General features: G+C 40.4%; 2 protein-coding genes and 1 long non-coding RNA gene across 3 annotated transcripts; 1 reads left to right on the top strand and 2 right to left on the bottom strand.

Moving 5' to 3' along the window:
* The first annotated feature begins 265 nt into the window (after nt 1-265).
* On the top strand, nt 266-3,221 carry LOC137296635 (uncharacterized). Its single transcript, XR_010957654.1, has 3 exons — nt 266-382; nt 1,014-1,082; nt 1,745-3,221. It is a non-coding gene; the product is annotated as an uncharacterized lncRNA (long non-coding RNA).
* A 512-nt stretch (nt 3,222-3,733) lies between these two features.
* On the bottom strand, nt 3,734-8,038 carry LOC137296634 (BTB/POZ domain-containing protein 3-like). Its single transcript, XM_067828447.1, has 3 exons — nt 7,896-8,038; nt 6,050-6,322; nt 3,734-5,539 (listed from the first exon to the last, which is right to left on the bottom strand). Exons 2-3 carry the CDS (start codon nt 6,307-6,309, stop codon nt 4,492-4,494), a joined length of 1,308 nt encoding a protein of 435 aa, XP_067684548.1. The 5' UTR covers nt 6,310-6,322; nt 7,896-8,038; the 3' UTR covers nt 3,734-4,491.
* Nucleotides 8,039-10,337: 2,299 nt separating this feature from the next.
* Nucleotides 10,338-15,414, bottom strand: LOC137296633 (BTB/POZ domain-containing protein 6-like). Its single transcript, XM_067828446.1, has 3 exons — nt 15,310-15,414; nt 13,687-13,959; nt 10,338-13,107 (listed from the first exon to the last, which is right to left on the bottom strand). Exons 2-3 carry the CDS (start codon nt 13,875-13,877, stop codon nt 12,174-12,176), a joined length of 1,125 nt encoding a protein of 374 aa, XP_067684547.1. The 5' UTR covers nt 13,878-13,959; nt 15,310-15,414; the 3' UTR covers nt 10,338-12,173.
* Nucleotides 15,415-16,446: the final 1,032 nt, after the last annotated feature.

The following is a 16,446-nucleotide window of genomic DNA, read 5'->3' as shown; positions in this document are numbered from 1 at the left end:
TAAATCAACGTACATATTAATTCTCCCCTGTGTACGTGTAGAAACCAACACATTGTTAATAAATCTGGTAAAACGTGCTCCATAAGACACTTTAGTGATGCAAGGTAATTCACTAATCCGGTTAACTTCCAGAACTAGAATATTCGTTTTTCCTTTTAACCAAATACGAAATTGCAAATAAAAATGGAAAACTAAAGATTGTTATGACGTGTATTCCCTTTCGGCAACACGTCAGATTCTATATTTATACTGAGGGTAAACCCAGAATCTCGTGATAAGACAAGTACATCCTAGTAACGAACAAACATCCGCATTCGGTCAGTTCATATAACACGGAGTATACAGAGATACAACACTTACACCGCCACGATGTTTGGTCAAGGTAAGTGAAATAGATAACGTTAGACAGATAACAGATTATGGTATTTATTCAACTCAGGGTGAAAATATAGTCAATAATGTTTTAAATCTTCAGATATATAGGCATGACAAGTGCCGACAGATATATAATATATTTGGCATTTTCATAACTGACTTAATGTTGACAGTAATGCTCAAAATGACATTACGGTTTCTTTCGTTTCAAGGGCGTATTATTTTACATAACAGAATTGCCTATTTCTGATACCGTTTTCGGATTCATAATGAGATGTGCACGTGATCTTGAAAGACTTGTTTAAATATTGGTGAAGGTTCAAGGGTTTGCTTATCATGCCAAAAGCCTGGGTTCTATTCCTAAATATCAAGTCGATTACTGCTACCCGCCATCTTTGTATAGGAAAAATGCCAAAAGTGTCGTAAACCCAAAATAGGACATACATTTGACCAAAGGCATGTAGAAAACATCAAAATTTACTGAACGGTAAAAGAAGCGCATCTCTGGCTTTTTGTTTTTAAATAGAAGACGAAAACATGAACTTTTACTTTTTGAGATTTTGCTGTTTTCGAAACCTGCGTTTCCTTTGCTGTTCAGTAAACGTGTAACAAGGATGCTATTTGTGGATACGTTTCAGGGAGTGGATCCAGATTTCAAATTCCCAAGCCAGATATTAACACTGGAGGCAAGGGATCAAGGCCAAATAGTAAGGACGCTGCCACCACCACATTAGTAAATATTCTTAGTTTTATCGTCAGTGCAGAGAGCACAATTAACAAGTTAAGCAAAGTCCTTTTATGGCTGACTGTGATTGTCAGCTTGACTCTTGAGACCATTAGTTTTAGGACCTAATCCAGCCCCACAACGGAGCAGTTGCAACTCATGTGGTCTCACCTTAGGCGAATGGTTGGCACACACGCCAGTTGCGTAGATCGATGCTCATGCAGTTGATCACTGGATTGTCTGGTCCAGACTCGATTATTTACAGACCGCTGCCATATAGCTGGAATATTGCCGACTGCAGCGTAAAACTAAACTCATTCGATCTGAAGGCTTTATCCGTTGGGTGTACCAGTCAAGTTCCGTTTCACCTTGTTATCGTTGCTCTCTCAGCACAGAGACTGATTTCATTTCACAACATTGATAAACTAAGGCATGCTTATATTTGGTCTCAGTTGCGCATGAAGTTCACACGTGGATATGAAACTAAATACTGTTTAAATTCAAACACCTCTTTCACTCCAAATAGTTGCCTTCGTGAAGGCCAGTTACCGACTTGTCTGGAGGTCAAATATATTACACAAATAAACATCATCTGTTTCACCATTTCCTGTATTGTACTTTGTGAAATCTCGCTGTATGTTGTAGTTCCGACCTTTCCACGTCCAAGAAATGTACCCAACGTGCCTGGTCCCAGAGATCCACCTGCACCCAAGGCAGAGACAGGTGGGGACTGCACGATATCCTAGCCACACGGTGCTGGTCAAACAGTCCATCGTAATGTCTGGACCAACTGTGTATACGTTTTTTTCAACAATTCTGAAGAAGCTGTGTCTTGTCGTTTTTTCATTGTGTTTTATATATCGGTGAAATTATTCAAATATAACGACTCATGGAACAAAATGAAGCTCACTATGTCTGTGTCACTAGACCACAATGAGAATAAACGGACGTAAAATCATTGTCTTTTTCGTTTATATTATTGATTTAGTCTCCTGAAAAACATGTGTTCCGTTGTTCAAAGCAACCTTAGCTAGGATCAGCCTTAAACACTAAGGTTAGAGTTACGATCACCTTGCGAAAAAGATACGCCCTTTGCAGAAAACAACCTTCGGACAACCTTAACTCTTACTCCAACCTTAGCCTTAACCTTAACTAAGGCTGAACTCTTCAGCGCTGGAGTAATGGAAGCGTCCCTAGTTACCACGTGAATTCAGCGTGTCCAGTTGACTCGCTCTGTCTCTGTACACTCACTGTTTCCTCGAACCTCTCTCAATCTCGTTGTATGAAATAAAAGCAGCCGCCATATTCCCTTCCCAACCTTAGAGATGCTAAGGTTGGGTCGAACCAACCTTAGTTATCAACCCTAACTTAAGGTCAACCATAGTTAAGGTTGTTTCGTGCAACGGGGGGCAGTCTTAGTAAAGGTCTAATTAGGTTGTAATCTTGGAGATAAGGTTGATCTTAAGAGATAACATTGTTTTAACAAAGAAGCATTGGTGTTTTACTGATCTTATTCTGTCAAATGGTGTCCTTTGGTCACTGACGCAGACTGACAGTTGGTGAGCACAAAATGTTATATATTTCATATATGATTTATAACTTTCAGTGTAAAGACGTTAGCACGCAAACAAACACGAGCGCACTCACATACCTGCACGCACTAACACAGCAGCGCCGAATCATTCCTCTCTGAAAGATTCAGTAACAAAATATCTAGAAATCTCGCCTTCAGGTCAATTTTATTAAAAAAAATAATCTCTCACATTATTAAAGTGACTGTCTATAACGGATATTCGGTTTCTACGTGACAGGCTCTGCTGATCCGGATCGTAACATGTAAGCAGGGTCTTGGTGGTGATTTGTAGGCGTATCTCATGTCAAGAAGATTTCATAAACCTTACGTTTTCATTTGGCTCTTCGCAGAATTAAAAGTATGTTTTCTGTACGGATGTTTATATCCATGTATATTGTATCCTTCGTTTTATTTATGATATTATGTCCTTGTGCTATTATGTTATGATTGCAAGTCTCTTAAATGTTATTTTGTCTGAATACGTACTCATGTATGCTTCTTTATTGTTTGGCGATCCAATTTGTCAACAATAAATCAGAAACAAATATGTTTATGCCGAATTGTAATTTTGCAAAGAAACGCACACACACTTGCATGCATCTTATATCGTGTCGCATTGTAGATATAGGCTGTAGCCCCTAAAAAAGGCTCACGCTTCGGTGGCTTATGCTGATTACCTGGCTCCCATCTCTCACCTGGCCATAGTGCTGATTACCTGGCTCCCATCTCTCACCTGGCCGATCTTCAGCATGACGAGTGAACGCTTTAACCACTTGGCTACCCCACTGTCCCAGTGGTTCTTAGAATTGCATGAATCGTAAAGAATGGTTGATTTGTATGCCATGATAAACCAAAATGAAAACTCAAGCAACCATTGCCTGAGGTCAATATGGTTAGACGTGGAGATCTACATTTGCATTTTGAATTGCAAGTTCCACTTAATGTTATTGCCACGTGTATCACCATTAGTGATTCAATTTGTGACATTTTGCTTGTTTCTATTTGCTTGATAAAAGGTTGAAATGCCATTAACGTTATAATCTTTTTTTAAAGAAACTTGGTTTTCTTATTTTTTTATTTATTTATTTATTATTATTATTCATTTGTTATATATCTTATTTTTATATTTTTCCTTCAAACTAGTTATAGAAGTAAAATGTACGTTCTGAGGCTTCTTCATGCTCGTGTTACATCTACAGAAACCATTTCATTATTCGCCGGTAGACTTCACTATATTGTAATATTTCCTGATTTCGACTTCATGGAAGCTAGATATGGCGAGTGATTTTGTGTCAAATGGTGCCGCACTATTCAGTCAAACTGCCATCACTAGAAAGTATATAATCAACCTGTAACTTTACAGTCTTCATCGACCTGACTGTAACCGGTATCTTGTTGTTTGCACGTCAGAGGTCACATGATGTTTTTCAGGGTGACTCCCATTAATTTCACAATTTCAATACATACGCTGCGTGGAAAGTACTCGAAAATTCCAAAGGTACATTCTGTCCGCCTGCTTACAAGGCGTTGTTATCAGTGACGTTTGACTGCTCTCAGCAATAACATGTTACTTTGGGGAGTTTCCATGTGTGTGTAACGACCTAGACAGAATCCAATGTTTCATTGCGACGACGACGATGACGATGACGTTGATGATGATGACTCCAGGAATGTCTACACGTTGGTCAACACCAAAGTGAAATGTTGCTTGATAAACCCTGAACAAGACGAGTCCCCAAGCAGCGACTGGTATCCGATGAAAGGTCATCAGACAGGTAAAGAATATCTAGCCAGGGTCGTAGAATCTCACAGCGTGACACTACAATTTCTGGCTTGTAAACTGTAGAGCATAGATTATATTAACGTGATCCGCGGTATATGGCCAAAAATTCTTTCTACTGAGTGTACATTGACCAACCGTTACATTCCTCTTGACACCATCTCCGACATACACTGGGGAACCTTCCCCCATGCCCACTTGAATGTAATAATCTGTATTTGCTGTAATAGCCACTGGAGTATCTAGGCGATATCTCTTTATATGATATGTTTCCAAAACCTCATCCGAACTTCGGAAAGTAAAATTCAACTTCTTTCCATCACCGAAAGACATGCACTCGTCACGGTCGATGCCAATTTTACACCTACAGACCTCTCTACCTTCTCCTCTCTGTCCATACTGACATATACTCAGCAGGGTCATATCGTGAGAACAAGAAAAGTTGATTCGTCCAACTATGCTGTTTTGTGTTCTTCGCTTATCACTAAATAGTTTGTGTCCGTCGTGGAAAACAAAGTCCTTTCTTGGTTGCCGATGAAAAGGGAATGGGTCTTTCCAGGGACACAACAAACACGACATTATTTTCACATTTTCTGCATCTGTCAAAATGCCTCTCGGTACGACGTTGTCGACGTAAAACTCCTTGTCCATACTTGTGAAGGGAATCATGTTTACTATATCCCCCAGGATCGACCTGAGGTTTTGGGGAGTTATCTCCCTTTTGTTCCGGTCACATTCGGTCTCTGCCCAAACTATGGCGGCTTTGAATGCGTTTTCAGATTGGATAATGAGATCGCCTGACCCCATTACATCATCAAAGCAAACACGAGACAGGTATTTGAAACTCTCCGATGCACAACATACATCGCCATGATGAAGCACGAGTTTACAAGCTTTGTCGTACAGATCTTTTTCATCAAACCTGTGCGCGTGCTCGAGAATCATACAAGCATTTTTAGGTGTCAAGCTTGTCTCCAGGAATGTGAGGCACAGTTTCTCTAGATCCCCTACAGCATACTTCTTGGCCAGGTACAGCAATCCAGTGACATTTTTGGCCGTGACTGTCGCACGATCTGTGTACAAAAACCTGTAGGAAACAATCGAACGTGTAAGATAGTTGCTCGTTAGACAAAACAGGGAAACTGATGGAAGATTTTGTATTTAAAGTTCGAAAAAAGTACGTGCTTTCTCTATATATCTGTGTATTGCCAACGCAATGGTCGGCGAGATTTAGAATAGAAGTAATACGTGATTCATTTTCACATACATAAAGATTGTATTTGCTCTGCGTTTTCAGAGACACGGTGAACAAATTGTCACTTGGAACATTCTTCTTTGCTTAAAACCCATGCAAATTTATGCGAGATCAATACGTGCCCCAAGAATGCAACCTCAGTGAAAGTTCTGTTGTACTGCTGATACATTTCCAAATAAATTATAGTTCTAGATATATACTGAGGTTCACAAGAAAGTGCATAGAATGTCCTTTTGGAAATTTGTCTAAGGGTGATCTGGCTTACAAGTCAAAGACACTTTGTATGTGTATAGAATCACTTCCTAGTCAGGTTTGCTTGAAAAATGTGTCTGCAATACTCACATCAACATTTCCGAGAACACGTCTGCCTCGACGTCAGGTATCTTGATGTCATCTTTCTCCGCTAAGGGTCCACACAACATTGCATCAAACACACAGCTTCGGCTGATGAGCACGTAGCGATGTGCCCGTACGGTCTCTCCATCTTCTCCAACCCGGAAGGTGACGTCGGAGGAGTGTTTTGAGGTCAACATGTGGCGGTTACACTCGACTACGGACTTCCCATTTTGCCAATTGTCAACGAACCCAGATTCGGTTGCCATGTCTCTCTGTTCCCTAAAATGAGAATTCAAAGAAAGTCCAAAGAATTGGCCTGTGCATTCCCTAATATGCCAATTCAAAGACAGTGCAAGGAATTTGCCAGATCCCTATGCAGTGTAGACCTGTTCACTAAAATGAGAAATTCAAAGAAAGTGCGGGGAATTTGACACAAAAATATTCCCAGAATTCATTGACTTCATGAAGACATCCTACTGATCTTTGAACACGAATGCTGTTAAATAGAATAAAATTTCATTGCTAGTTGCTCGACGCCTGTCATTGAGACACACGTTTCAGAAGATGTTTCTTCTGATGTCGGGTGAGATGATTACCTTGATACATCATCTAATAACTCTTATAATAATATAGCATTTATTACTAAACAATGTGTGTCCCTGATTACAACACAAAATTATGAATTTAAATGTGCTGTTTTTGCGATAAAGTGTTCAAATTTAGAAAACCTGTGAGGAATTAATCGCTCTGTTATCTGTAAAATCATAAATGTTACGACTACTGTACTATTGGTCTCATGACCAAAATATACCGAAGATATACTCTGTTCTGTACTAAGCAGTATCTGTAGTACTGCGTCCGGGTTAGAATATTGGCCTTCAGTAAACCATGCTTGTCGTAAGAGGCGACAAACGGGATCAAGTGGTTTAGACTCACTGACTGGGTTGGCACATGTGTTCGTATCCCAGTTGCACTGAATGCATCCACATGTTATCGTATCCCAGTTGCGTAGATCGATGCTCATGTGTTTGATCACTTGAATGTCTGGACCACAACTCGATTATTTACAGACCGCTACCATATAGTTGGAATACTGCTGAGTGCGGCGTAAAACTAAACTCACTCACTGTAGTACTTCAGTCCAGTCGCAAAAGTCTAATATGCAACAATGTCACTACCTCGTCTCCAACTCGAAGAACCCGTGTCCCACATTACGAAAATCTATACTTTTCAAGAGTTGCTTCCCCTGAACCATATCTATTCCCCTCTGACACATAATTCTTTTCAAACCGAAACTGAAGTCCATTATGATTACACGATGCCATTTATGTGATCAAATGTAACATGTGTGATATTTGGGATTACACTTTCTTGGTAAAGTACAATAAAGTAGTGTTTTCTTTAAGTTGAGTCCCATCCGGAATTGGAACCCACACCCTCAGACTCAAACACCTAATCGCCAGCACATGAAGTCAGCCGCCTAACCCGCTCAGCCATCAAAAGGTACAGTAACTAAAATTGGTACTTTACTAAGAAAGTGTACTCCCAAATATAAGGGTTACCTGTTATATCGTACTGTAGACGAATCATAATTGAAGGCTAGATAGATAGATAGATAGATAGATAGATAGATAGATAGATAGATAGATAGATAGATAGATCGAGTTCACTTTTACGATGTGCATTTTTAAAGTTTACTGTCCTAGTTCAGCAAAACGAAAGAGAAAGTAGAGTGGCCGAGCAAACAGACACACAAACATTTAAAGCTGTGTGAGATGTTTGTTGGTAGTATATTGGTACCTTACATGTATATTATACTTTTCGGGTAAAACAAAAGACTTCTAGTTCTTACCTACGTGACAAAGGTATGCACTACCCGAGAGTCCCTGTGTTATCCCAACTGTTGAACGGGTACGCAAGTCACGTGATTATGACGACACCAAACTCGTGCACTGAATGCATCCTTGTTCCCGGGCCTCTCCTTAATATTCAGGCCTTGGTATTGGCCATCTAATAGCGTCGCTCACTGGGAGAGATTCAAGATGGCGGACAAGGTAAGTATGCTATGGAACTGACCGATTTCTAATACTTCTAGCTGCAACATTCACACGACGCTTGGCTCAGTGTTGCAGAGTGAAATTAGTATCTGAATCCCGGTTGCAAATAATTTTTAAAACAAGGAAGTTTGTCTCCATAACACCATGTTTTCACGAAACGTGAGCCCCGCCCACTCGCAAATGTAAACGCAACTCGCACGTTTTAGTGCCTCACATTACAGGGTGCATACACCGATTACAGGATGAATATCTATCAATAAAGCCATAGCTATATACACCATTCAACCTTTTGGCATTGCTGAATCGCGTTTTACAACTACAGAAATTGGAGAAAAATTGTCCCCGATCTTTACCAAACGTGCGCTGTCCCTACCCGATACCCTGATATAGTATGCGCTGACTCGATTACTTACCGTGTGAGACCGTCGCAATATAGCTGGAATATTGCTGAGTGCAAACTAAACTCATTCACTCACTCACTCAATGTCATTAGTCGTTCGTCACGCCGAAGCTCCGGGTTTGATTCCTTGTTGGCATTGCCCAAAACGGCCTAAAGCCTTGGCAACCTCCAGGTCGGTAGACTTTGACGATTACTCACATGATACTGTCTCATTAATATATGATCTTTTCGTATCTGGACACCGATCCACTGAAGATTCGAAGAGCTTCGATGTCATAGATGAATGATCAACTGAAGAGTTACAAGAGGCCGCAACGTTAACGATATGAGAATCAGGACTATGTCATACCATTTTCTCTCAAAGTTCCAAAATTCCAGTTGAAACACGTTTGTTTCTAGTTCTTTACCATGTTCCAGAGAACAAATGCTAGAGTGCTGACGTTTGTTCTCTTGATTTGGAGACTCAGTGTGTTAAATGTACAAAGTAGGTACGGGTGGAAATAGGAAAAAGTACAATAATTTAATAATCAAACTGTCTCCCAGTACTAACCAAGGGAATACTCCGAGCATAGTCTCACTGCAGCTTTCATCTGTTACTTTCAACACATGAAACAAAATTGTAACTAATTTCTTCATCAAACGCACAACATAAAAAACATACTATATTACACCTTTAAAGTCTCTCTCCCTGTGTCCACTAAATCAGCGATCCTGACCGCCCGATCCCATATGTCTCCTTTGACAACAAACGTGGTTTGCTGGAGATCAGCGCTCAAGTTTAATCACGGGAAATTAAAAAGAATTCACTGTATCTGGTGTCTATCCTCAAATACCCGGAATAAAATACCAGCCAATGATAACCAACCCATTGTGTAACATGTCTGGTTTTGTTTGTCTCACACACCAATCGCCAAGCCATGAGCTATGTTGACGTGGCCACTGGAATAGTCAATATTACTCAACTTGTGGATGGTACATTAATCTACAGTTCCACTCCCAACATCTTTTGGATCGCCTCCTTGAGTTGGAGCACCTCCTTCCATTTCGATGTATATGAAATACTCATTGTTTCGCTTGACAAATCTGGGTTCTTGGAGCCAGTACTGGGGAATATTATTTCAACCCCGATGGTTTGATTTTCGTTGGAAAAACTGTTTCTCGTTTCACATCCATAAAATTCGCTGCCCTGTCGCAGATTCTGATGTGATAGACTATGTCTTTCTTCTGGTCGTGTCCATATGAGGCGACCTCGTACAGAATATCATGGGAAAAGGAGACAGTGCTTTAACAGAACGACCGCTTCCTCGTCTGAGGCATCTTCCGGTGTTCTTTATAAGACACCACGTTTTGGGTGGCACATTGTACCCATGCGGTGGAATCGAACCCGGGTCTCATTCCGGAAAAGCGTACGTCCATACATCGACAGCTAATAATAACGACTACCACTAACTTCTAGCTTTTGTTCAACCAAACAATTTCACTGTTCCGTGCAGATTAAAAATATTAGTTGGTTGTTAGCGCTGCATTCGGTGTTCGTTATCATTGATGCTTTATTCATCACTGATGCATGTCATCGTGTCCCCAGAGATCCACCTGGACCTTAGACTGAGACAGGTGGGGACAGCACCATATCTTAATGCGGGTACCCAACGTACCTGTTCCCAGAGATCCAACCTCTTATAATGGAGAGATAAAGTGCTGGTTCAGCAGCCCATCTTGATGTGTGGACGAACTGCGCATACGTTCGTTTCCTTGACAACAATGATGCAGGAACTGTGTCTAGTCGCTATTTTAGAGTGTTTTACTTCTCTATGAAATTACTAAAATAAAACACACGGAGCAAAACGACACACTTTATTTTCCTTTAACAAGAACATAATGTGAATAAACAATTAATTATACCTGCACTGGGTTCACACAAAATCATTTCAGCTGATTGACAGCTCAGTGATACTCTTGAACTTCAATGTGGTTTAAACATATTTTTTATAGTTTGTCAAAGCAGAAGGAAGGATAAGGGAACAAGCTTACAGTGGCGTATTAGAACGCTGCTTCAGTATATTGTTAGTTGGTGGACACATAGTTGGAATAATTTGACAACAGAGGATGCTATTAATGCTGAGACAATATAACACATAAATGATTGAATAATAAAAAGGTTCATTGTGGTGTTGGTAATGCCTAGCAACGATATGAGCTGGCGCAGAAAATCAAGTTATATAAAATTTGTCTTACATTAAATATTCATTACGTTGATAATCACTCGAAGCGCTTACTTTTAGAAATGAACTGGTGTAATGAGTTGAAAATGTCACTATTTGTTGAGTTATTCAATGTGTCATTACCGTATACAGTAGTTTGCATATTGTATCCATGAACATGAACATACACCGGTGTTGTTAAACTTTGAGAGTTCCGACATGTAAATGGGTATTGAATGACGTCTTCCTTATAATGACTACACGAAGACTTGGATGTCGATTATATCCGTCTACGTTTACATAACTTCAGCCGAGCTTGAGGTGGCAATGAATGATGTGATAAAATGATTTGATAACCCCGAAATTTAAATCAGAGTTACTGTGGGTGTCTGTTGGGCTTATCGTGGTTCTAAAATGATTCAATGAAATCGTATAACCAGGACTCGGTACAAATGCTTGAGAATTATGTTTGCGTTCTTCAGTAAATAGTTTGATTGGAAGTTTGATGGATTGTGTCCAGTTTTCAAAACAAACAACCTCTACCATGGGTTTACAAAGTTTTAATCCGAGTAGAGGGGTTATCTCCAAATATCAAAACAAATAATGTATGATCACAAGATCCCCGATTCCCTTGGCCTCTAATCATTACATAGGTAAGCCCTGACAGTATCGCTTGCAGGTTTATTTCAAAGAGTAGACAAACTGGGAGTAATCCGCTATGCAGGTAGAATACATTGTAAAGTATACGGGTGCTTCATTCTATGTTCATGTGCACGAGTAGTCACACTGGGAGTAGTCAAGATAGGGCACTTCTAGCTGTTCCTCCCTTTGCACTCCTCCCTCGTCAGGTATAGTGAACTGTGTCAACATTGTAATGAAAGTTTCTCATAAATACCTTTTTTGCCAAAAACAATGACAGGGCTTGCTTAATTACGTCCTTGGTGCACATTTCCTCTATGACATATATCACCATATAAATACACTGGCATAAAAACAAACACGCGCGCACGTGCGCACGCACACACTAGGAAAGTAGCACTGAGACTAACACAGAAGTACTAGTTATCACTCCTCTCTGAAAGATTAAAAAACGTTAATAAACCATAATAAAGCCTCCGCTGGACCCAACGGTATGAATACCACTTGATGATAAATAGAGTGAGTGAGTGAGTATGTTTTTACGAGGCTTTTAGCACTATTCAAGCCGTATCATGACAGTGGACACCATGGGCTTCACACACTGCACTAATGTACAATTAATCGAACACAAGTCTTCGGCGAGACGAGCGAACGCTTTAAACAACAGGCTGCATGTGTACACCGCCACATGGAATCACAGAATTGCATAAATCGTTACTAATGGTTGACTTGTCGACATGACTCTATGGCTGCTGCCTGGTAAACTCAAGAGCATATATGAAGTCGTAGTAACCCGAACCCATAGAAGCAAAGTATCTTTGAAGTGTGCATTCTCAAACTTTTACTGTCTTCCTCTGACGATCTCCAACAAAGTTTGGGCAACATCTCTTCATCTCCACTTCAATGTAATACCAGTCATTCCCACGTACATTCACCGGAGTGTCCAGGTGATATCTCTTTATACAGAATTCCCCCAGCATCTCATCCGAACGTCGTAAAGGTACGCTCTTCCTAAAGAACGTATCAAACACGAACGAGCCGCCAATTTTGCACGAAACATCTCCCCCTCCCCCTTGCTGTCCATACAGACATACACTGCGCAGGGTGACACAGTGAGAACACATAAAGTCGACTCGTCTATATACACTGGTTTGTGCTGCTGGCGCACCTATCAGTCGTTTGTGTCCGTCGTGGAGAACAAAGTCCTTTCCCCGAATAAAAGGGGATGAGTCTCTCTCAGGACACAGGAACCATGACATCAAGTTTAGATGTTCAGCATCCGTCAAAATTCCTTTCGGTACAACGTTGTTCACGTAAAACTTCTCGCTCATGCTAGTGAAGGGAATCCTGTAGACTGTATCACCCAGGATCGACCTGAGGTTTGCGGGAGTTATCTCCGTTCCTTCACGACGACACTGAGCCTCTGCCCAACCTATGGCGGCTTCGAATGCGTTTTGTGGCAGGATAATGAGATCGTCTGACCTTATTACATTTTCAAAGCAATCACGAGACAGACATTTGAAACTCTCCGATGCACAGCATTTATTTCCCTTCTGAAGCACAAGCTTATAAGCTTTATCGTAGAGCCATTTTTCATCAAACCTATGCGCCTGCTCGAGAATCATACAAGCGTTTTCGGCATTCAAGTTTGTCTCCAGGAATATGAGGCAGAGCTTCTCTAGACCCCTCACAGCATACTTCTTAGCAAGGAACAGCAATCCATTGACATTTTCGTGCGTGACAGTCACACAATCTGTGTACAAAAACCTGTAGGAAAGACCGAATGTGTAGGCGACCGTTACGCATTCGACAAAATAGTCCTGGAGATAGAATATTGTGCATGTTCCAAATTCGTACGTATTTGTTTCACGTGATAAACGCTGTAAACACATTTGCACTTCAAACATTGTGTTCTGGTAAATGTCATAGTAATCCTGCACGATCATACCCCTAGAATCCAATCTAAGAGAAACCTCTGCCATGCTGATGATACAATTTCCACTTACACATAGTTCTGGATAGCTTTGCTCCTTCAAAATATCCTTCAAACACAAACATTGTCTGCATTTTGTACCGCATTTGACTCAGTTCATTTACGTACACTACATTTGCTTTGGAAAACGCATTTAAACGATGATACATTTCCCACTTCAACGTTCCAAGTCATGTTCCTACAGATATACTGAGGCACAGCATATAGTACACACCTTTGGTTTTGATATGATTTACCCCCAGCGTACGTCAATACCTTGAAAGGGGTTCTGATTTATAAGTTACAGACACTTTGTACGAGTTGTAAATCTCTTTCTGGTCTGGTTTACTTGAAAAAGTGTCTGCAATACTCACGTCAGCATTTCCGAGAACACGTTTGCCTCGACGTCCGATATCTTGATGTTATCTTTCTCCGTTAGGGGTCCACTCAGCATTTCCTCAAAGACATGGCTTCGGCTGATGAGAACGTAGCGATGAGCCCTGACGGTCTTTCCATCTTTGCCAACCCGTAAGGTGACATCAGAGGAGAGTTTTGAGGTCAGCATGTGATGGTTTCACTCAACCAGAGACCTTCCATCTTGCCAATTCTCAACGAATCCAGACTCAGTTGCCATGTCTGTCCTTTCGCTAAAATGAGAAAAAGTAAAGTGCCACAAAGTAAAGTAAAGTAAAGAAATGACCACAAAGCATAATTGCCAGAATTCTCTGACGTCATGAAGACATCCTTCTACTCAGGTCTAGTGTCAGATCTGTCTGTCTGTCGACTAAAATGGAAACTCGAAGAAAATGAAAGGAATTTGCCAGATGCACCTGCCTTGTGTATATGTCGACTTCAATCGGACCAAATGGTACATCCATCGAAACTAACTTTCATCTGACCAGACAGAGTGTCGTTAACTAGATCAGGACATTCAGGAATCAAGGTCAGGAATGTGTTATCGAATTCCTTCGAAGTAACCTTCAAGTTGTTAATACGCGGTATCCCGAATGACAGTTACAAGATGAAAGATAACTTCCGCCGAATCCTAGACATTCCTTCAGTGGGGTAAACGTTTGAAACGGAAAAGTCTCTCAATAACCATAGAGGACTTCCATACAATCGCTCTTATACTAGCCATGCATCAAATCTCTTTCCGATCACTTATAATCGATATTTTTCAAACTATTCCTTAAACTCAATAACGCTGATTGGTATATGCCTACTTCTCGTTAGGCATTTCATTGGTGGATCACAGTTCCAAAAGGGGTGGTGGAGTAGTCTAGTGGTTAAAGCGTTCGCTCGTCACGCCAAGGACCCGGGTTCGATTCCCCACATGGGTACAACGCGTAATGCTCATTTCTGACTTTACGTCGCTGAAACATTGCTCAAAGCAGCGTAAAACAATAATCACATAATCTGACTCACTCACACTTCCCAAAGGGTCATTCAAGGGTGACCTCGTGATGGAATGCCACCGTGTGTTGTAGAAAGAGCAAAATATGTTAAAGTGATTCTGGTAACTGACATCATGAGCATCTACCTACGAAGTTGGGACTCTAAAACATGCATAAACCAAGTTAACAAAACTGATCACCTGATCAAGCTATTTAGAGCTGCGCAGTATAACTGGTTCACCGGGTATTTACCGGTTCAGACATGCAAACAATGCCTATTGCTATAGGCGAATCGAAAATGTTGATGTTGAAATGTTCTTTTCCTTGTTTCATTTGTGCCATATTATTTACATATTTTTCATATTTTACTGATTAGATCAAACCACTTAACGTTATATAAATCCACTATCGATGACAAATTGAATATGTTAACAACATGTATCAAGTTCAGTGAAGCGAAAGAGAAATTAGAGTGACCGAGCAAACATTTAACGCTGTGAGAGATGTTTGTTAGTTTTATATAGAATACTTGCATGTATATTCTGTACAAATGTATGTAAATGACACCAGGAGATGTCAAGTAAAACCACAGTTCTTACTCACTCGACAAAATTGTGCACAACAACCGAGTTTCCGTGTTGTCCAAACTGTTGAATGGGTATGCGAGTCACGTGATTTTGACGACACCAAGCCGAATGTTTATTGGTCGCTTTTTCCTGTAAAGCTCCTTGTATAATGACTCATGTATTTCTGTTATTCTAGAGTGTGCATGGTTTGTGGCCTTGTAGATATACAGTTACAAATGATTGTATCTAAGTTAAATAGCATATATTCAGTGTATATGGGAACAATAAAATGACGGTACACACACACACACACACATATACATATATGAGAGAGAGAGAGAGAGAGAAAGAGAGAGATATTATTTTATTGTTTTATTTATATATTAAATAGTTAAATGAGTGAGCTTTTACGACCCTTCATCTGCATTGAGTAATATTGATTTGTCACATCCAGTCAGGAAACAAAATGTTTCGAAGAAAAAAAGCTACATTCACAGGTCCGATTTGCCGTCAATTTTTTCGAATAATATTATTCTGGACTGAGCTCTGATGCTACGAGAATGCGTTATACTCCTTCGCACTTGAGGCGGAATGAGGCGGAATGCTGTCGGAATGAAAATTTCTGGAGATTCCTGGAAATTCGAACTGAATTCTCAAACTTCTAACTGGATTCCGCGTGCATTCCAAGTATTCGGGTCAATTCTTGTAACACGCCGGAATGTTTTGAACATGTTGAACATTTTCGAGGTACATTCAAAGTGGAAAAGTATCGAACGTCATTCAAGGTGCATTCGAACTGCATTCTAAGCATTCTTACTGCATTCTAACTGTATTCTACACATTTTAAACATATTCGAGGGAGAATAGAAAAGACAAGCCACTTCCAAATTCTGTCGGAATGTATCTCGATTCCTGCCGGACTTAAGGTGGAACATGCTTCAAATGTATAGGAATATTTCAACTGAAGCTGGAATACAGCTCGACTATACTTCGATTACACCTGGAATACAGTTAGAAGGTCCCGGTTGCTCTTCAAATGTCACCTGACGTCACTTAAGCGACTAATATTTGAGAGTCGCATTCTTATAAAGCTTGAAAAGATTGTATGTTTGGACATTCTTTTCCGAAAGCGGTTCGAATTCTGTAACTCTTTTTCTGAGTGATTCTCCTTGAT

The sequence above is a fragment of the Haliotis asinina genome, chromosome 9 (genome assembly GCF_037392515.1).
Source record: "Haliotis asinina isolate JCU_RB_2024 chromosome 9, JCU_Hal_asi_v2, whole genome shotgun sequence".
Taxonomy (NCBI): domain Eukaryota; kingdom Metazoa; phylum Mollusca; class Gastropoda; order Lepetellida; family Haliotidae; genus Haliotis; species Haliotis asinina.
The sequence above is the reverse complement of the archived record's forward strand: the minus strand, read 5'-3'. Positions and strand labels throughout refer to the sequence as shown.

What these genes read in the sequence shown, in the direction of transcription:
- LOC137296634 (XM_067828447.1), bottom strand. Translation starts at nt 6,309, where the DNA reads ATGGCAACCGAATCTGGGTTCGTTGACAATTGGCAAAATGGGAAGTCC. An exon ending in GTGTTCTCGGAAATGTTGAT is followed by an intron (nt 5,540 to 6,049) that starts GTGAGTATTGCA and finishes TGTTTCCTACAG; the next exon opens with GTTTTTGTACACAGATCGTG.
- LOC137296633 (XM_067828446.1), bottom strand. Translation starts at nt 13,877, where the DNA reads ATGCTGACCTCAAAACTCTCCTCTGATGTCACCTTACGGGTTGGCAAA. An exon ending in GTGTTCTCGGAAATGCTGAC is followed by an intron (nt 13,108 to 13,686) that starts GTGAGTATTGCA and finishes TCTTTCCTACAG; the next exon opens with GTTTTTGTACACAGATTGTG.